At 31.4% G+C, this 23,173-nt stretch overlaps 1 protein-coding gene across 6 annotated transcripts in view; it reads right to left on the bottom strand.

Moving 5' to 3' along the window:
• Positions 1-32: 32 nt before the first annotated feature.
• The window catches only part of Ttd14 (TRPL translocation defect 14), a 49,732-nt gene continuing 26,591 nt past the window's right edge, over positions 33-23,173 (bottom strand). For 2 of the 6 annotated variants that reach the window (XM_017620827.1, XM_017620861.1), the window contains 6 exons: positions 8,242-8,370; positions 8,003-8,139; positions 3,676-3,889; positions 3,268-3,598; positions 2,992-3,173; positions 33-1,333 (listed from right to left, as the gene is read on the bottom strand). In XM_017620827.1, the coding sequence (XP_017476316.1) occupies positions 1,242-1,333; positions 2,992-3,173; positions 3,268-3,598; positions 3,676-3,889; positions 8,003-8,139; positions 8,242-8,370 (1,085 nt within the window). In that variant the 3' untranslated portion in view covers positions 33-1,241. The remainder of the gene's footprint in view (positions 1,334-2,991; positions 3,174-3,267; positions 3,599-3,675; positions 3,890-8,002; positions 8,140-8,241; positions 8,371-23,173) is intronic. The other 4 variants (XM_017620852.1, XM_017620843.1, XM_017620835.1 and 1 more) reach the window with 4 other exon arrangements.

Raw genomic sequence — 23,173 nt, 5'->3', positions numbered from 1 at the left:
CATTTTGAATCAAATAAAAATGCGGAAATTCTTTTAGCTCGGTGATCTAGTTATTTTATTTTAAATTTTTTGTTTTGTTTTAGATAATTTTTAAATTTGGTTTCTTAATCTTCTTTTTGTTTTAATATGTGTATATTCATTTTTTCTAATATTTGCTTCTGACTTATTATATAACAATGAATGGTATTATTTCACACTATTATCCTTTTAAGTTACAAATACAATAGTACATCCATTGAAATAATCATTTGTATATCTTAAACAATATTAAAATATCATAAGAAAAAACGATAATTTATTTGATGGTCTACGCTTTATCTATCAATTACCAAATCGAAAACTCTTGCATAAATTTAATTGTTTTTTTTTTAATGAAAGTTTCTAACAATTTATTGATTTATCCCAAGATTATATCTTGAAATATCCAAATACAACAAATTGGTGAGCTAATATGTATAACACATGCATGGCTGATATTTCACAAATTCTAATAAATAAAATTTTCTTAAGCAAAGTAGCATTAAATATTATGCCGACATCATTTTTGCTATTCGTCGTTTCAACTTAATTTTATCTTTGTTTTAGTTCTTCTTCCTCTGTTCTTGGATATCAGCTAAAACTTACAACAACTACATACATAAAATTACAATAAAACTATAGTTCGCAGCTATGAAAAGTTTGACAAATGAAACAAAATGTGTAAATTAGTTGAGTGTTTTTTAAGTACCACAAATATAGAATTATTCATAATTTTTCTTTTACAGTACAGCCCTTGTTTTAAGTGAAAATTTTCAAAATATTTTTATGAGTCAATAAGTAAAGCACATAATTTGCAATTTGTGAAAAAGTCTCCAAAACGTATAACCACAATGAAATATTCACTACTGTATAGCCTTGTTGTATTACTATACATAGTACTCGTATGTAGGAATATATATTTTAAGTAAAGCGCTTTGAATTAGTTAATAATGCTCGTGTTTCTGAGTTCATTTTAGAAAATCGTTTTAGCAATAAAGTACGGTGTAAACAATTAGATGCACATAGGAGGTATATTCTTAAACAATTGTAATTAAAAACATTTATATGAATAAATCTGATGTGAATTCCTCCAAAATATGAGAGTGAGCGATGACATCGAATTTGGATAGTATGTACTATAAATTTATATAAATATCTGTTATGTTTATAAAATTATTTAAAAGGGTGTTCTCAATGACATACAGCATGCTACATACACATAATTAACCCTTGGCATGGCCGTTAAGTACCAATTGCGCATTCGACACGCCGTTTGATTGTTTTGATTTGCTGGCATTAGTGGCTGTGACTTCTTCTATAATTAAATAAAGAAACAAACAGAAAAATATATATACATATGTAAGTATGCATGTATGTATGTATGTGTGTATGTACAAAGGTACCCTGTCATGCAATAGAATATGTAGTGTAAGTAAAACATAGAAAACAATTTATTTAAATAATTAAGCGACATACAAATTAAAAGCTCAAGACTTAGCTAAGTGGGGTAAAATTAGGCGTAAAACATATATGTAATACTCCTATATCGGCAGTAACAGCTAGTACCCTCCGAAAACATTACAGTAAAGATACATTGCTGGACATTCTAATTTGCAATACTTTGGGAATAAAAGACTGGTGCTTTGTTTTATTACATTTTGGAATTCATGGTTTTTATGAGACTTGATTGGGAATATTAGAGAGGGTTAGTGGAATTAAAACCAACCTGCCAACTTTAACTTTTATGCCTTCGACTAGACTGCAAGTCTGTACATCGACACAGAAAATGGTCAATTGATTCCTTCGGTATGCTCAAAATATCAATATGATATTCAAATTGCAAGTTTGCGATATGCGAAATTAAAATTTTTTCCCTCGATTTCAAATCGGTGTAATGAAAATAAAATGGCGAAATTCGTCTTAATAGGAAAATGATTTTAGTTTAAATATATTTTTAATTATTCCCATAATATTTAAAATGATTTCAGTTGTTAACTGTGGACATCGCAGTTATCTATCATGGCACTTCAAGGGCCCTTTCCCAAGTAGGTTTTAAAATTTACTGTACTTTAAACACAAGTTTTGTTCTAAAAAAAAATATGTAAATTTATAAAACCTACTTGAGAAAACGGCCGAGCTTCTGTATCGGCTAGTGGTGTGTGTCTTGATGTTGTTAGATGCGAGTGACCTGCAGTTTTACGCCGCCTCCGAACGACAAATGATTTTTTATAGAAACCTTTCTCATTGAAAAAATACACTCGGAGGATTGCCTTGGCCTGTCGAAGGTCGAATGCTATTAGAAAAAAAAAAAACGTTTTTGGCTGTTGCGCACCCCTATCTTATGGTAGAGGTACTGGTATTGAAATGTTGAGATTACGGTCAACAAGCGCACAGCGTTAATGACTTTCAAACCGTAATAATTTGGATACATAAAAATACATTCCGACACAAACTTGAACGTATAAAATGTACGTATATATGTACATACATTTTCCATTTACTGGTTAATAATTTAAAAGTACGTAGCAGATGATGAAAACTAATCTTCTGTATACTATATTATTATAACCGATACTAAGAAGTTAGTTTCACTTAGGTTAAGCGTCAGGTTTAAGCTCTTCGTCTCAGTACATAAAGTTGTTTAGTAGAAATTTTACTAAAATTTACATTATTTTACAATACACTTCTATATGTGAGTACATAGTCACGCAGCTACTATAGATTCACATAGACCCATGTACGTATATGTCTATACATATTTATATACATAATTACCAGTATTAGCGACTAATTAGCGCATGGTATGCTACAGCGGTGCTATACATATTTATTTGTTTTACTTATACTATATTAATATTTAGTAGGCTATTTAGGCGGGTAAGCAAACAAGCAAGCACTCATCATATGCAAGGCATTAGTCACTGTCGACAATGGCTTCACATTTAATTTCATTAGATTTGCTGACATCCTTACCAGGCAAAGGGTGCCAGAATTTCTTTGTCGTACTCCAGTCTTCACGCAATGATAAATTGAACATGGAATATGCTGGATCGCCGGTGACCTCTTTTACGATATTCAAGAATTTTGGCATATAGTTTTTAAGCGCATCACCTGAGTGTGATGAATAGGTCTCTAAGAGGACTAGACCTTTGCAACTGAAAAAAAAATTATACAGAACATTTTGTATTAAGACTATAAAAATTCAAACAAAAAAAAAAAAAAACTAAATGTGCGCATGCTGCGAATTACCGTGGATGGCTTGGCTCTTTGTAAATATCCAATTGGAAATATTGATTATTGATGAGGAAACAACGACGCTTCTTGTAGATGGTGAAATGTGCATCGTCACGTTGCGCCAACAAATTCATATAGTCGCGATGTGTTAGTTGTGTCTTCACTTCGATGCGCGACTGTCCATGGACATTGGGACGGCGTATTGTATGGATGTAGCTCCAATGATTCTTTTGGCCACGTTTGCGCAAACGCGCTTGTACTTTTGGTCCTGAGGATTGCAAGTAGTGATGTACAACATCGAAGTCTTGAAACGGTGGAAATTCAGAGTCGGGTGGTAATGAAGCAACTGTAAGTCACAACCAACAAATACAAATTAAAATAAGTTCAAATATTAGCTTAACCATGAAAAATGCAAATACATACCAAGAAATTTGAGTTTTCTTGATGTGGCAAGTAGACGATCACCAATATCGATACCAACTTTTTGGCATACGGCCTCAATTAGGCGATTCATTTTGGTTTCAAAATTTGTCGAATTATCGATTACATCGAAATATGGATGACCAACCCAAGCAGCGGCAGATTTATAATCTAAATCACGCGCCATATCAACGCCCTCAGAGCGGCAGGCATGATCCTGAAATATTCAAGTAAATATTTATAGTTAATTTATATGCATAATTCCGTGTGAAATTTTATAAGTTTTATAGTAAGTAGTATTACTTTTATTTCGAGTATAAAATCATATTACAGCGCTTGCTAGCCTTTTCTTTGTTACTATAAATAGCTTTCCCAAGTTTCTAATATTAATTATGTTGAAAAACTTTACCTGAGAAGGCCTCTTTAGAATCTTTGAATAAAAAATTAATTAATAAAACATCTTTTTTAGTAAATAAACTTTTAATACGAAGGATAAATAGCTATGAGTTCTTAGGCAAAGTTTTAGATATGCGAATATGAATGTATGTATGTACTTATGTATTTTCCCAGTATCTTTGAAGAATGATCGATTCTGAATAGTTATGGTGAAAATAAAGAGAAATACCTTGCATACACTGTTCTAACTTGTTTTAAGAAAACTGGCCCGGCGTATTTTCAAAGATGTATTCAACACGCAGGAAGGGCCAGGCCGGAACAACTAGGCCCGCGTCTAGTTATAACACGATGACATATGTACATATTTTTGAACAATTGACCAAAAATTTCAGATATTAAAATGTGTAAAAATTCATACAAATATTGCCCTTCTTAGAACTCAGGAACATTCTTCTGCTGATTTTTTGTAATTATAGTAAAATTATGCTAGATTTGCATCAGAAGAGCTGTAAAAACGATTGCCTAAATTATAGAAAATTTTTGGAGTTGATTGGTTTGCAAAATTTATGAGTCAAGCAATATATTTGATATTGCTCCGCCTCTTCTTGCAGTGATAAAAGTGGCAAAGAACGAGGTGTAACTGAATTATTTAAAAGGTCTCTAGAAAGATATTGTGAATAGCTTTTTGCATAAACTTGACTTAAAGCTCAGTTATGCAAGACTTAGACTTGACTTGACTGTATATCTGGCAAATGAGCAGCGCGTGTATGTAGTTACCAAAAAAAAAACAAACAACTTCACTTAGAAACTTGGAGAACTATAGATTTTTGATTTCGAAGTTAAGTTTCTAAGTGCAAAGAGAGCCGAGAGAGAAATACGCTGCCATATCATTTTTATATAAATGCAATTCATATGGCTATCGAAAAACAAACTTTCAAATAAGACGGAAAATAAAATAAACAAAATCACAATTTGGTACGCTTAATAAATTTATTTCAATTGCAATTTTATACCATTTTACCTCAAACAAATCAAACGTTTACAATTTTGCGTGTACAAATACAAATGCTGAGTATAAAAAAGAGAGAAAAAGGAATAAATGACACGGAGAGTAATCGTTTCTATGTTTCTAGGTAAGTCAAGTTAAGAGCTTTTAAGGAGATAGTACCTAACACTGACAGTATTATTATTCATTTTCTTGGGTCAACATAATATTTTTTGGGTTCTATATTTTTTGTCATATCTTCGACATTTATAGTCGACCCTTAGATTTGGGAAACATTTTTTTTCCAAATTGAATTGCAAAAATACTTTGAGACTCAGGGGTAACGGTGAACTTTCTAAGGTACATACATATCGTCGATATTTTTGAAAAACCGCCTAAATCGCCGTAGTAGCAAAAATGAGATTTGGTAACCCTGAACTCCAGGCATCGAGATGTATGCATAAAAATCGTAAACTCGTTATTAAAACGATACGAGATTTGTAAAATAATAGCTTGAGGAAATACCGCCTATCAAGGCAATACCTTCAAAGAATAAACCGTTTTTTCGACGTCCATAAACCTAGCTGACCCAAGTCACCAAAAATCAATAAAAATTAGCTAGGAATTAGGTGTCTTTTAGGTGTTCTTCAACGCCACTAAAACTAATTTAGTAGCTCCATTGGTTTCCGAGAAATTCGCAAAAATGTGTGGGTTTACGTAAACCTAGCTGACCCATCGTTAAATTTAGGTTTTAAATTTTCCAGATATATGCTGGAATTAGGTGTCTTTTAGGTGTTCTTCAACGCCACTAAAACTAATTTAGTAGCTCCATTGGTTTCCGAGAAATTCGCAAAAATGTGTTTTTCAGCTAGCTCAGCGCTGTTAAGCTAGCTGAACAATCTTAAATTTTTTTTTTTTAATTTTCGAAATACATATATGCAGGAATTAGGTGTCTTTTAGGTGTTCTTCAACGCCACTAAAACCAATTTAGTAGCTCCATTGGTTTCCGAGAAATTCGCAAAAATGTATGGGTCAGCTAGGTTTACGTAAACCTAGCTGACCCACACATTTTTGCGAATTTCTCGGAAACCAAAGGAACACCTAAATTAATTTTGGAGGCCCTAATTAACACCTAAAAGACACCTAATTCCTAGCTAATTTTTATTGATTTTTGGCGACTTGGGTCAGCTAGGTTTATGGACGTGTTTTTTCGCTCTCCTGTAAAAGTTGAGTGCTGTAAGATACGCCGATCGATGGGCGGTTTTGCAAAAACATCGACGATATGGCTCATTCATTTCAATAGTGTCATAATCAAAAAAATACAAATTTCGAGTTGAGAATGCAGAAATTACTGCTACCGCTTCCTCTATGTTGTGTAAAGATTTGACAGCTGTATCCATTACTCTCATGTATGTAAATTCAAAACTTTAAAGCCGTTTATCTAAAATTGCTGGGCCTTCGCCTACAGGTTTTAGTTTTTTTTAGGAATTTAGCAAAAACAATTTTACATTTAGATAAGTGTATCAGTAATGCTGTGTTTTCCACCATGACCATCTCGAGTAAAACTTCATTTAAACCTCGCAGTTAATACGTCCACATCATTTTCATGGATGTTTGCGTAACTAAGATCGATTTTCAGTTGCACCCAAGCATGAACTAGGGTTTACAATTTGATATTGCTTTCTGAAGCCGTAAAAACTCAGAAGAATACAAGCAAAAATGCTATGCATAAGATGAAAAAGTACTTAAATTCGTTTTAATCGTTTTGTAGAAGAGCGTAGAAATAGTATAGGACATCAGTAAAAGTTGTGTGAGAAAACTTAATTTCACTTTGATAAAATCAAATTTTAGCTAAGACACGAAGGAACAATGTAAATCATCCAAATGAAAAGATAATATTATATTAAACAAAGGAAAAAATTATATTTTTGAAATAAACTGATAGTAAGAATGCACTCATGATACAATAATAAACGGTGACGCTTCCTTAACTCAAGGTTGTGTTTTTTTGAAAACACGAAGGAAATGGGAAAAGAGAACGCCGCATTATAAATAAAAAGCATTCGGTCCTATTGCGAATTTCACATGAACAAATATTCCCAAAAATTATAAAGCAAAACAAAAAAATGTTTCCCAATTTGTTTTTGTTTTGCAGGCTAAATTATGGGAACGATTTATTCACATGGAATTGGCGATATGGCTGATTAAATTTAGTGCACTCTTTGGTATAAAATTTTTGGAGTAATAATTTTGAATGACTTACATAACTAACTTTCTTGTGACTTTCAGGCCTATTCTGCGTTGGTAAGGCCGGGACGGCCTAGAGCCGAGAAAAAAATTTTGGGTGTATACATTTTTTTTTTGTGCACATGCTAAAAACCGCTAAATCGCGTTTTTTGCTATAACTTTCTTATCTGATATCCGATTTTTTAAATCTCTATGTCGTTGAAAAGGTCCCGTTCAGGACTATAATTGGCCATTAAACAGTTTTGACAGCCAATCTAACCTAACCTCATTTCAATATAATATTTTATATACTATACATATTATTTTTTTGGGGCTAGATACTCTTTTTTTCAGAGAAATTTGGAAATCTAATATCTATTAATTTATAGTTTTTTTTAAATAATAGTCAATAGAAAAATAACAAAAAACACGTGGTCACTAGTTTGAGTCACTGTAAGTGGTTTAGACTATTTCTGCCATTCCAGATGATTTTTAAGATGAAAATTGTGGTAGATTCACTTAAGTCGATTTAAACTTTTTTTGCCTCTCGCCTACGAATTAGAGAATTTTCATTTTGAGCTGAACGTGAAAGATGCAATAATGAATATCTATTACCTATGCAAGTAATGAAAGCTGCTTGACTGCTACCATTTGGCTAATTTTAATGAATTTTATATTGTTATCAACTACACAAAACAGAAAGAAAAAAACACTTCACATTACCTCTGTGGTATAGAAGTCTTCAGCACCATTTGCTGCGGAAACCAAATGCAAAATCTGATTATAACGATTATCACGCAATTCTATAGGATTCCAATTGTTGGCTGACATCATTTTCTCCCATTTATCTTTCGAGATATCTGTATTGGATAAAGACACATATGAACATATGTATGTTTATATTTAGCATGTGCATTCAACTAATTTTGATATAAAATATATTTATTTATAAATGTACTTACATGCACTGGCATCCATGACGCCGCGATCACAGATAATCAAACAGTCACGTAGACTCGATTGTCCCAACTCAAAGTAGGTATTCTCGATTTGTATCATTGTACGTATTAGATTCTCTTGAAACTTAAAAGCTGTAATTGAAATGGTCAAATTAATCATTTACGAATTTCGAAAAATATCGCGGTTGGTTACGAACTTATTGTATATGTACTCGTATTTATAGATTTGCATTTAGGAAGAAAGACTTGCAAGCAAAAAAAAAACACACAAAAAACATAGAAATTGTAATGCAGCTGCAACGTGGCCAATGATCGATTGTTTGCATATGTATGTATGTAGATAGATAACTGGATGGTTTGTGACTGCATTGCATTTTAGCAAATGGGTGGATTCAAATATCAATTAATGGATATGTATTTGATATCACTACATATAACGACGATTGTTTGTAGAAAATATTTGCGAAGTTATGAAAATGTTTTTTTTTTCTTTTTGTTTTAATAAAAAAAAAAATGAATGCTTTTAGATGGTTGAGGCACGTGATGCATATTTTATGTATTTAAGTAAGTAAAAGCCGTATAACCTTAATAAATGCCAATGGATTCTGTGGTGATCTTGTGCTCAAATTTAGAAAAAACATTCTTATTCTTATAAAAGTATGTATGTATGTATGTATGTATGTATGTATGGAAGCACATTGTATAAAAGATCTTTTATTTAATTTATAAATTATATGAACGGTGGCGGTCAAAAAAACAGGGATGCGACATTAAATAATAAAGTGCATGTTGGAGTAGCTAGGAGTTACCGTTGATTTTTGCCAATTTTTTGCTGAATTTTGTTTGAATTTTCCTACATTACAAAAACTTGTCGCACTTACATACATACTTTTTTCAATTAATTAATCCCAAAGGGTATAATGTCGTCTCGCCCAACCGACACGGGGGCCGCAGTCCGCATGACATACGGAACTTACATGACACCGTTCATTTAAGCTGGCACTTTATTATATGTACCAAAGTTTAGTAGGCTACAAAAAACATACGAAAAATTGTTTCTAATAATTATAACCAAAAAGTTTGAAATTTTAATGAAACCTAAATTTTTGTAGAAAGTGTGAAATTTGGATTTACATGGTTTTCGTTAGATAATGAGCTATACTTTCATAAACAATAAGACACAATAAATAAAGAAAAGGAATATAGTAAAAATTCGTTAAAAAGTCGCGTCCCTATTTATTTTCCTGCCACTGTATTGGGAAAATTTTTATTTCTTAATGTCACTCTAACTCATGATTCAATAATAAAAGGCTGGCACAGAAAACAGTTTTCTCGCTGCCTCTTGACAAAATCGGTTCCCTTAGGAAGGCCCTGTGTGTGGGTGCGTCAAAACTCTAATGTCACTACAAGTGCTTTAAGCCAAATGCGTTTTAAAGTAGTCAAATCAAATCAAATGCAGAGCCGGATAATTGACTGATGCCTAGGACATCGCCATATTAAAGTCGACAGTTCGTTTCAAGGAAGAAAGTCAGATCTTCAACTAGTTGTGGTGGGTAAAAAATCGATACTTTACGATATTTAAACTAGTTTCTTTCCGTACTGGGTACTTATATATGTATGTATGCCGTCGTTATTTATATTGTTGTTTTTTATGATCAAATTATGCCGTTTATTTACACATAATCATTGAATTCTTTTATAGCGGGGTGCCGAAACCTGATAGCCCCATTTCGTTAGCAGAACGTTTATAAAGCAAAAAATACAAAACAAAATACAACGATTTATATTCCACATAGTATCAATTGCTAAAGCCAGCAAAGTTATAGAAAAATCTGATTTCACTTAAATAAAAAGACATTCGCTGTATAATGCTCATTATAGCAAACATCTTTGTATTTTTGTTGGTGCATGTTTTTTGAAAAGAAAATAAATTCGCTGCAGCCATTCGACAAACGATCGCGGCGAGACATACTACATATGTACATATGTAGAGATATTATAGTGATTTCTGTTTTTAATATTTATTTACGCGATAAGTAAACAAACAAAGACAAATATTATTTTCAGCCCTCTTAAATTGCATTGAAAACTCGAAAAGACAAAACGCTTGTTTTTTGCTGCATTTGTATTTATACCTATGAGGCTGACTGTTTTTACTGTACACTTTGTTGCTGTAATTGTAGAACATTCTCAAATCGCATTTATCCCCAAAGTAAGCCGCCGCTGTTTGACATTAGCCGCCATTCTTTCTAGCTTACATCCAATATCTACCCCCGGCCGAGAGCACGCGCCGATTTTTATTTTACAGCAATAATTTAATTAGCGTAAAAAATACAAAGCAAAAATAGTAAGCAAGTCGGTGTTGCACTGATGCAATCAATTCCGCAACTATTTATTTGTACATACACTCAGCGTCAAATGTAAATTTACACCTTGTTCTAAAATAATATTCACAATTATTTTCATGAGAAAATTGTTTCATTAATCATTTATGAAAATATAGTTCATTCATAAACCATCTAAATCAAAGTTTCACACTTTATATAAAGTTCACAAAAATTCAAACCATTTTCATCGAAATTCCAAAATTTTTATTCATAATTTTTAGAAATGTTTCGAGTATGCAGTAAAACAAAGCGCAAGTTTCAAGTCGCTAAAAATTACCGATGATTTCTTAGAACTTTTTTTCTGGAAGGTTTTGCGCATTTTCTTTCATATAACGCGAGATAAAAATCGATTTTTAAATGGAAGAAAATGCGCAACACCCTCCACAAAAAAAATCTAAGAAATCAACGGTTATTTTTAGCTACTGGAAACTTTAACTTTGTTTAAATTATTATTAAAATTGAACGGGCTACAAAACTGAAAACTGGAAAATTTTCTAGAAATTTTGAATACAAATTTTGATGAAAATTGTTTAATTTGTTGGGAACTTCATATAAAGTGTGAAACTTTGATTTAAATGGTTTATATTGTAGAATGAACTATATTTTCACAAATAATTAATGAAAAAAAATTCTCACGAAAAAAAAATTGTGAATATTATATTAGAACAAAGTGTACACTTACATTTGACACTGACTGTATACATATTTGCATCACAGTTGTAGTGCTATTCAATTACCATCCAGCGAAATTTCAAATATATGTATGTATGTTTGAATAATACCAATCATTTGTTGAAATGCATCTCGTTAAATTTATTGTTTCCCAGTTTTATATATGTATGTACATAACTACTTTATTGATATACCTAAAAAGTTTTTATACTTTCACAAACAAATAGAGACATGTAAGACAGGTCCATGGACTCTGCTTTGTATCCGTTGACTACGTAGATTGAAGGTGCCTTTGAGTGTGGAGGAGTAGTGCAATGCGGAGTCTTCGATATTGAGAGAGTCTTTGACAACACATGACATGTAGGTGTCTGTTGGGCCCTAGAGAAACAGAATGGGCATCCAACTATCCTACTAACTAACTATTTTTTCAAACCGGGGTTTTGAATATTTTTAAGCAATTTGTTCGAAATCTTGATTTTTCGAATACCAAGTAAACCGGATTTTTGCAATCGAATAAACCGGGATTTCGCCTAATGTATTTTTATATCAGAATCTAAAAATTTATTTTATTGAAAACTAGCAAATACCCGGCGTCCCACGCAGGGAAGCGTCTGAAAAGTATTTTTGTGTTGTTACTTTCCCCCAAAGTTCTTATGGCCTTATTCATAAAAAATAAAGTAGATTTAAAGAGCTATATGAAGTGAGATTTTCAAACAAATTTTCGATTTATGAAGCATTCTTTATTCTTTATAAATGTGGGCGTTAGTTAATAAATTCTCGAAGGTATTTCTCGTGGAAATTTAATTTATAATCTCATAACCCGATTAGGCATATCGCGTCCTTTCTTCAAAGGTGTATCAATCAATTTATTTTATTTATCAATTTAAATGAATAAAATTTTCTAAACAGGTGGCAACCGCTCCAAAAATATTTTCGGCAGTAAGGTTTCCTCCAGTTTGATACCCATATTACAATATTTAATTCATCCTATCAATAAAATTAAATTAAAATTTTCAGACATGTGGCAACTTCCACAAAAATATTACTTTTGACAGCCATATTGCAATATTTAATTTATTTCATAAATTTACATAAACTGCACTTTTTAAACCGGTGGCAACTGTCTAATTTTTTTTCTTCTATATTTTAAGTTAAGTTTCTTCTATATTTAAGTTAAGTTGCTCTAAATTCAAATTTGACTAAACAGTTTAACCTGCTACAACATCCAGAATGGAGATGTGTCAAAGTATCGCGAGTAATTTTGGCCACACTGAGAAAAGAGTTCAGTTACGTTTACTAAATAAGTTTATCTCAACACATGACTTGGTTAATATTAATAATAATAGATTGGTGCTTACACATATGTTATTGCTTGGCCGAGCTTCTCCTCCGATTTGTGGCGTACGCCTTGATGTTGTCCCAGAAAGCGGAGGGACCTACAGTTTTACGCCGACTCCGAACGGCTATTGTATTTTTATTATAAGCTGTTTTTCATGGCAGAAATACACTCGGAGGTTTGCTATTGCTTGTCGAGAGGCGACCGCTGTTAAGAAACAACCTTTTTGCTTTGACCAGGGCTTGAACCCAGGCCCTTCAGAATGGAAGTGCGCACTTCTAACCACTACACCACAGCAGCCGCTTGTGACTTGGGTTTAGTTACCAAATCATCATGTGTTGAGAGAAATATATTTAGCTGACTTTTTTCTGAGTGCATTCTTTCTGATTAACAGTAAGTGTTGCTGGAGAGAATATATGTAAAATAAATTTGGGTTCGATTCCTGCTGAAGTCGCAAGAGAATATAAGTGCAAGCGTAAGCACATGTCTGAATAAATCGAAAAAGAATTGCAAGTCATCGATATAAGCAAAAAAAAATTCTACACATCAATAAACAATACGAGTATGTGCTACATTTAACGCGAAAATATGGAAAATCACATACATTTTTATTAAACATGTGCTACCTGTCATAAGATATACTAGACTAAATGATGACTGGAAAAGTAGAGAACTTGAAGCTATAAAAAATATTGCACTTTTGAAAACAGATAAGAACACATTTTGTAAAGGTAGACATTAAACGTCGTCGATTTCTATAAAAAAAAATGCTTTTAAATATTGCGATTACGCAAAAATGTTTGCATAAATATGTATGAACATATGTATATTAGGCCGTATCACCACGTACATGCGATTTTGAACACTAACTAAGAGAGCAATTCAGGGAAGTAATTTTTTTTCGGCACCATGTAAAAGCAGATAATCAGTTATTTTCTTTGATTTTCGATTTCTATAAACTATACACCTTTGAAAAGGTATTAAGAAAGATAAGAGTTGTATATAGTATATAAAATAATTATGACATCGGATCAACTTTGCTAAGTTATGTTTATTTGTCCGAAAAAATCTCCATGATACATATTTGATAACACCTCTGCAAGAAAAATCATCAAAAAACAGTTGTTTTTACATGTTTGATAACACCGTGCGACAGTAAATTTTACACTAAAAAAAATTTATATATTTGCGAAACCATGGACCAAATATAGTAAAACTGCGTTTTTAGTTTTTCTCTTTGAGACCAGATTTTTTTAAAGGTCTTTGAAACTTGATAAATATTGTTAATTTAAAAAATTATGAATAAAATTCAGTACAATGTAGAAAATCTGTATGACTATCAAATTTAAGAGAAAATTCTGTATGTTTTGATGCATAAGGCCGATACATGTCCTATTTAAATTTTATCATTGAATATACTTGAAATTTCACAATAATTATTTTCGAAAAAATTATATATTAAGGACTAATATGCACTCGACAACATCCTCGAATTTCGTCCATCTAACTTTATTCGCTAAAAAAAAATAATATTAATCAAAAGAAAATTTTCAATGCCTATTCGTCCTTGTGAATAAAAAAATTTTATTTTTTTTTAATTCTACAGAATATTCTCTTTCTTTTGGTACCCATACTGTTTTTCTACATTGGAAAGAATTTTTTAAATAATTTTTGGAATTAATCATATCTTTGAAACCACAAAGTCCTTTTAAGTCCTGACGTCAGAGAGAAAAAGTAACAAAGAACAAGTAATTTTTAATCAAAAAACAAAACCGACTTCAATTCTCATATAAAAGTTTAAGATTACCGTTAATTTTTTCATGATATAATGATCGGATTTAAACCAAATTAATATGGGACTACCTTTACTTTAAAAACAGAATTATAGAAATCGGTTAACGTAGTCCAAAGTTATGCGGTAACATACAAAACAAAAAAAAAATCCGACGAATTGAGAACCTTTCCTTTTTGTGAANTACATTTCAATAGGTTGTCAAAACAAATACTCTTAAAACAGTACTCTCGTTGGTGAGTGTTCAAAATCGTTTGAAACAATTTTTATGATACGGTCGGTCTAATGTAGTACGTCGCATTGTATGATATTTTGTAAATACGAAAATATTTGCGGGTGACGCACATTGAAAAGTGGCATGGCTTGCGATCACCTTCCGGCGTTTAAAGTTAAAAAACGATAAGATACCACAAAAGTGCTTACACGGATAAACACACACGCATAGTACATATGTATGTATGTATATGTATTGTTAACAAATAGCAAAAAGAGCGGTTAAAAATAGGAATCTACCTACTATGTATACAAATATAGGGTGCTAAACGCAATAGTTCGTAACAATTTCACTGGCTTTCGTTTACGTACGCCAAACCTAGCAAAGTATGGAAAATTGAGAGAGCGAAAATAACAGATGATTTGAAGATCTAGTATAGTAAGATCGATTTTCGAACTATTCAATAACTTTATATGACCAGAACAGGTCGTTTTTGATTGCCTAATTTAAAAAAGCATGACTTTAGTGAAAATAATCTTTCACCAGAAATTTAAGTAAAAATTGTTGCCCTTTGTCAGTTTTCGTATTAAATTCGAATAAAAATCAATTTCACTTTAATCGCTTTGGTGAAACTGGCTATTAGAGTGGTTTGGTCAAACTATCACGAATATTTTCATAAAACGGAGCGTATATTTAGCATATTTTGTTTGTTTATCGATAAATACTCCTTTTTTTGGCCAGTATGCAGCTCTCAAGAAAAGCAAAAACTCCATATAAAATGACGTACAAGAAATGGCTAAGAAATTTTCTTGTGTAAAATTTTCTTGAGGCAGTACGCAGTTCTTAAGAAATTTGCTACGCTTTCTGCCCGTTTTTGGCTCATAATACATATGTATAATCGGTTAAGGTATGGGAAAAGGAGATAAAGTTGTGTCAAAATATTTTCACATTATTTGTTGTCAAAATATGACATAGAAAACACCAGCCTTTACTGAGAGCAAATCGACACCTTTGCGCAAAATTATTGTATGTTACAAAAACCAAATTTTACAGGAAAGTGTTTTTTGTATTTTTCTCTGCTTTGGCTAGCANGTTTAAGATTACCGTTAATTTTTTCATGATATAATGATCGGATTTAAACCAAATTAATATGGGACTACCTTTACTTTAAAAACAGAATTATAGAAATCGGTTAACGTAGTCCAAAGTTATGCGGTAACATACANTACAGTTTAGATTTGCTGAGGTAATTCAGAAATATAATTAAACGCAAGATTTTTTTCGTAGAAAGGTTTTCACATTCTAATTTCTTAGCACATATGATAATTTCGCTCACAAGAAAATATGTATTGTCACATACGATAAAATTTACAGTCAAATTTTGGGCGATTTAAGCCGTGACATTTGAGCTGGTGATGCGTTATGGGGTGTAGAACAAAGTTGCATCAAAAAGTGAATTTCGTAAAAAATGTAACATACTATACTTTTGCACAAAGGGGTCGAAATGTTGTCTTTTCTCAGAAATTTGGTTACTGGATATTTTTTTTTTTAANTAAAAATCGATTTAGCTGTTTTTATAGTGTAGTAGCGTTGTATAGGCTAGCTTAAGTAATAGATTAATAAATCNTGTACATACACACATACATATATGTATGTTAGTGCTAAAAATTATCTATTTGCACAAGCTTTAATATTTTATTCACATGACATGTACTTGTATGTATGTATGTAAATTGAACAAAATATAACTAAGCATGCCCGTAAGCTCATTATTATAACGATGTAAGTATGTACTAAAATGATGATGAAGCGGCAAACACGTGATGAGTTAAAATTTTGCCGCAAATTAGTAAGCAATTGCAAGCAACCACGACGTACATATATAAATCGGATATTTAAGTGTGTTCACGTGAGACCGTACATACATATGCATATCTGTTTGTGCTAATACATACAAACATGCACATGCACATGATTGATTTTAGACCTACTTTACGTTGTTTACTTTTCTAAATTATTTCTACGCTTTCTGCGAAATTCGCATTGAACGCTTACAAAAGAAAATCCAAATTTTTTTCTATTTATGCTTTTCGTCTTTAGCATGATAACAATTCCGATTATAAACATACATTAGGTTCTTTCCCTAACAATACCGACCAGATCCGGTAATTAGAGAATAAGCGAAAAGTTTGCTCTCAAAAATGCAACAAAGTCCAGAAATACGGGAACGCAAAAAAAACACATTTCGTGCCCAGAATTTGAGAAACAGCTGATTTACGTTGTTTTCGTTTTTGTCACTTACTTGGAAATTGAATTTTAGTTTAACAAATTTGATTTTAAGTATATAATGATTGAAAATACATTAAGAGGCCATTCACAATTCCTTAAAAGCACCAAGTAAATGCAGGCAACATGTAAACACAAAACAGCTGATATGCACTTTCACACTTTATCCATTTTTACCCGGAGAAAAAGTCCGGCCTGTTTTGGGCAGGAAGAAGAAGATACTTTCGATTCAATACGTTCCAATTTTCGCTCTCTATTACGCATTTTGTGAAGTACGGGAATGATTTCTGGGCTGTTTTGGCCAGCCGCGCGATCTCGCGTTGCGTACGGGAAAGAATCTATTATTTTTTTGAATCCGAACATAATGCGTAGATAATCATAATAAAAGTCTAAATGTATAACTAGTAAGTTTTTTTTTTTTTTACTCTTTAATGATAAGGCCGTGCAGCAGCAGAGAGATACATATGTACATACATATACATGAATATAAATTATTGTTTTTTCCATTAATGTTTCTCCATACATATACACTTATTTACATGCATAATTATACTTATATGTATTCTTGAATTCAACCAGCATTGCCTCTTTTTCCTCCAAAACAAAAATTCCCGCCAAAGTTAGCAAATTGCGCCACTAGTTTTATCTGACAGAGAGTAGTTGCAGCTGTTTATGTTTCAAATGAACAGACATATGTTTATACATACATACAAATATATATAAATATATACATACGTACATACATACAGTATTGGCCAATACAATAGCACCCCCATTTCAAAGTGATATTGTTTGCCACTCATATTTATTTATTTATTTTTAAGCATTTTCAATTAAAATACAGTTCATTCTCTCACAAAACTCACATAAACTCAAGTTTAAAACTTTTTAAAAGACCGCAAAAAAGTGCAACAAATTTTCACCCAAATTTCAAGCTTTTTTCTCAGAAGCGGTAGAATTTTTTTGAATACACAGTTTTATAGCCCATTCAATTTTAGTGTAATAATGTGCAAGTTTCAAGTGGCTAAAAATTACCGTTGATTTTTTAGAATTTTTTTCGCCGAGGATGTTGCGGGTTTCTGCCATATAAAAATAAATTGTGTTTAGTCGTTATATGGAAGCAAATGAGACAAATAAAATTCTAAAAAATCAACGGTAATCTTTAGCGACTTGAAACTTGCACATTATTGGACTAAAATTGAATGCGCTATAAAACTGTGTACTCAAATAAATAATATAAAAAAAAACTTTTNGCCATATAAAAATAAATTGTGTTTAGTCGTTATATGGAAGCAAATGAGACAAAAAAAATTCTAAAAAATCAACGGTAATCTTTAGCGACTTGAAACTTCCACATAATTGGACAAAATTGAATGCGCTATAAAACTGTGTACTCAAACAAATTCTAGAGCTTCTGAGAAAAAAGTTTGAAATTTAAGGGAAAGTGTGTTGCACTTTTTTGCGGTCTTTTAAAAAGTTTAAAACATTGGTTTATATGGGTTTTGTTAGAGAATGAACTGTATTTTAATTGAAAATTCTTAAAAACAAATAATTAAACATAAGTGGCAAACAATATCGCTTTGAAAGGGGGGTGCTATAGATATGTCCAATACTGTACATATGTATGTATGTATAAAAACAAGAAATACACATCGTATTCCAATCTACATACATTTTGCCGTCATCGCGTATTTACCGAAAAATCCTTTACGTAATTTCTTCTCCATACCCTAAATAGTGACAATAGCCTCGAAACGTGTTTTGCGCTCTCTCTCACCCGTCCACATCTCTTGATTGTTCTTCCTATCTCTTGGGTGTAAATTGAATTTGGTTTAGACTAGTAGTATTGGAATATTTTGTGAATAAATGTAATAATTTTTAATTAACGTTGCTTTAAACGCGTGAGAAAGTATTTTTTTGTTTTGCTTACGTTCGACTCTTTTTTGAGGCTCTGAGATCAGAAAATGACGCGAATTTCTTTTTTCAAACATACATACATACTTATATATAGTACTACGTCTGTGCTGTGCGGGTGCAAAATGTACAAACGAAAATACACTATGTATTTATAAGTATGTATTGTACAATACATACATTATTCACATTCTTTATGTGGGATGTTCTGTGCAAGAACTCAAAAACAAATTCAGACAATTTTATTTACAAACATTAGCGATTTCACAATCTACAAATGTAATTGATTCCACTATGAGTTTACTAATGGGAATATTATTTTTTGCGCTAAATCTTAATAATAGTATACGTTTCATTGATTAAGACTTCCGCGTATACTATGAATCATTTGTCTATAATATGTTTGTAAGTATGTAATTAAATAACTATACAATATTTATACTTTGGTGATCCCCTTGGTAGCATAGTGAAACGTTAAACCGTAATAACGGTGCAGTTGATCTGATCAAAATTGGGGATAAGCAGAGGCGAATCGCAGGGCCAACAACATTGTTTTTTAACTCCTTCAATTATTGTTTTTTTTAATGTTATTATAGTTGTTGTGCCCTATTTAATAACGACAGCAATTCGAATGAAAAATAATTTTTTGAAGTTTCATGTCTCGATCTAATTTTTATTTAAATGATAACAACAACCCACTTAAGTTAGAAATAAATGTCATCACATGTAACTGTGTCCACTTTTAGCTATCAGCTATTTTATTAAATTCAAAGTTAGGAATATTAGTAAGTAATAACAGCTGCTTGAAATAAAAACCAACAAATGCACATTTCAAATTTAATGGATGATTTTAAAAAGTACACATAACGGTAGTTTTTAGAAATATGAAAACTGCGCGATATTTTAGTAACTACTGGAGCTTATTCACTAAAAATGGATATTTACAATGATCTTTAGGCGAAAAATTAGAATATTATAAATTTTTGGAAAACGGGCGCAGCCCCGCCCAATTATGATTAGATGTGTATATATCTCGGTAACCGCTTCACCAATTTCCTAGTAAACATATCAAACAGCTGAAAGTTTTTAAAATTGGACAATAATTATGCCCACATCCCATATAACGGCAATTTTAAGAAATACAAAATCTTTGATAAATCAGTAACTACTGAAGCGAATTTATTCAAAATTGATGTTTGCAATAATTCTTCAGCAGGAAATACGTCTATACCAAATTTTTTAGAAAATGGGCATGGCACCGCCCACTTATGACCACATATGCTAAGAGAATTTGGTTAATCAGAAGCTTTGAAACGGGACTCTAGAGAACACAGAAAATCAAGTAGATATGTATATTCGTTAGACTATAGACAATACATATAACAAAAAAAAAATATTTTTTTTTTGTTTTAATCATTTAATTTCGACTTCCGTTTAAACAAACGTCACTAACTAACACTTGTACTGCAGGTTTAAAATTTTTTAAATGACAAAATAAAAAAATAGAAAAGCACTTGTGCTCCTGTCAAAACAAAAAAGAAATTCATCATTATTTAGTTAGAGGGGCTTGGCAGAAAGTGTTGTGTTCCAAGTTGCACGTAATCGTCTTTTTATAAGCAATGTACATTATTTGTTTGTTGGTACAGCTACATTTTTTCGAGTGTAAAAATAACCTTCACTTAACTCCCACAATATTGCCGACGTCAGGAAGGCACGAGATGGATGCACATTTTACATACATATATGTATGTATACAAACAAATGTATCTAATATAAATGCCTATGTTATGTCCGTACGTATTTTCACTAAATCGTTTTAGCGGCGACGCTAACGCGCTAAGTGTGCAACTTTTTATGTATGTATGTACTACATATTAGAGTTGGGCACTTTAGTTTTTTTTTGAGTGAACCGTTCAGTTGTAGTTCGTTCACCTTAGTGAACTAGTTCTTTAATTCATTTAGTGCAATTGACGAACACATTTATGTTACTTTATTATTTTTATTATCATAAATACTCATTACACATGATTCAATAATAAAAGGTTTGACAAATCGGCTCCCTTAGCAAGCCACTGTGTATGGGTTCCTGTGTGTGTGTGCAAAGATTTTGTAAGGGAGTTAAAGGAGTGTCAAAACTCTGCCACTAGTGAGAAAACCTTTAATTATTGAATCATGCTCATTACATACAAAAAAAAAAACTTTGGTAATTTGATTTCACACCAGGGTACGAAAATAAACTGTACAAAACAATTCCCATTTCACATCGATCATCATATCATTTGTGGTTTTGTACAGTTTTGTACATAGTCAGAAACAAATTGTAAGATTCACTGTCATTTTCCCCAACGAGAAACGTTTGCTTTTCGTTTGTGACAATTGTACCATAGGGTACGTTTTATATGTATGCAAACGTTTCAATTACGTGAAAAATAATTTTTTCTGTAAATTTTCATATCCAATTCAATTAAAAAACATTTTTATTTTTTTTATTCATTGCAGCCATTCGTTTTGTATTTAGTTATTGCATATATGTACATACATACATATATTTTCCCTGCACGATTCATTTCGTTTGTTGTTTCGTCTGTAACTACTAAACTACTGTAGTGTACTATCGCCAAAGTGAACTCAGCCATTTTGTTTTGTATTGTATCGAACTGTTGAAGTAATAAACGAAACGAAATAGTAACGTACAATATAGTTTATTTTCGTACACTGTTTCACACAATACCCTACCAGAACAATTTACCCTATACTGCAATACAATTACGTTTTTGTTTTCAAATCTCAAACACAATCTTACTGCTAGCGTTGTCTAGCTGTGAAAAAATTCTCATGCCTACATAATTTGTATGAAGCATACCGAAGCAACGCGGCGTCAACGCTCAATGGTTGGAAAATTCGCTTTTGACAGCTCCGCCCAACGCTTTGGTTTAGGTATGCGAGTTACTTCGAAAATTTCCTTAAAAAAACGTTAGAATACGGTAAAATTTTCACATTGCTGTTAAGAAATTCATAGAAACTTTACCCAAGAGCTACCTGTAAATTAAGGAGTATTTACGCAGTCTGTTCTACATCAGTCTGTTCTGTACATAAAAAATTGTTCAGCCTTTTTGAATCGATGGCATACTTTCGCAGTAATGGTAATCTTCTTAGCACTATTGCATATTTAACTAGCATATTTAATTTTAACGTCATTTCGTGCCAAGAATATTTGAATCGCGATCCAAAATGAGAAATAGTAGCACTGATAAATTTAGTTCAATGAGAAGACCGAACTAGTGAACTAGTTCATTGAGATGAACTAAATGAGCTCAATAACTACCCAAGCCTAGTATATACATATGTATGAATGTAGTTATTAACACCAAGCGCATATAATGTAAGGTGATTTTTTAATGTAGAAAAGCACAAAAAATTTATTGCTTGAGGGAAATAAGACAAAAAAAAACTAATAAAACTAATAAAAAATAATACGTACAAATAAAAATCATAATTTATGTGTAATACTTAAATAAAAAACAAAAAGTGTTAGACCCCAATATTTTGCAAAATTCAAAACTATAAAAATAAAAAAATTAAATTGGCACAGGTAGGCAAATAAAGTATAGAAAATCATAGAGAAAATAAGCAAAGAAAATGTGATTGTGAAAAAATTAGGTGTACTCATAATGTGTAGTAAATTTATTCAGCTGGTTAGCATAAGAATATGTATATAAAACTTTTTTCTGCTCTACGCCGCTGAAACGGAGCTAGTGTGGCGTACTCGTTTGTAAGATTAAAAGTGTCAACATTGTTTCAAAACTAATTTCGAATATTTGCATTAACCAGGGACCGAAAATAACGGTAATATACGAAAATATTTATTAAAAAATTCACTATGAAGAAAACGTTCACAACCAAGTGAAATATAACTACCAATCGATTTATTTTTCCACCGAGAATCAAATTTGAAATAAATTTTTTTTGTTAACTTTTGTGCAAAACTAAAAATATTAACAGTTATTTCTGATTTTTATTTTATAAATCTGAAAATAACAATTATTTTTGATTTTAATTCAATTGCCTTATGATAACAGTAAGACTTTTCTTTATACAAATTTATGACTTTTATTACAAAAAAATCACTAATAATCGAAGATTTTTAATAATAGAAGTAACTGAGCGATTTTTATTGCTGACTTTTATAAATATGTCTTCGATGATTGTTAGCATGAGACAAATAAAATAAAAATTAAAAATAATTGTTATTTTCAGATTTATAAAATAAAAATCGGAAATAACTGTTATTTAAGGTTTTATTAAATAAAAGTCACAGAATAACTTTTACAGAC

The sequence above is a fragment of the Rhagoletis zephyria genome, unplaced genomic scaffold, assembly GCF_001687245.7.
Source record: "Rhagoletis zephyria isolate East Lansing unplaced genomic scaffold, Rhagoletis_zephyria_1.1 Rzeph_scaffold_00040, whole genome shotgun sequence".
NCBI lineage: Eukaryota > Metazoa > Arthropoda > Insecta > Diptera > Tephritidae > Rhagoletis > Rhagoletis zephyria.
This window is presented reverse-complemented; position numbering and strand designations above follow the sequence as displayed.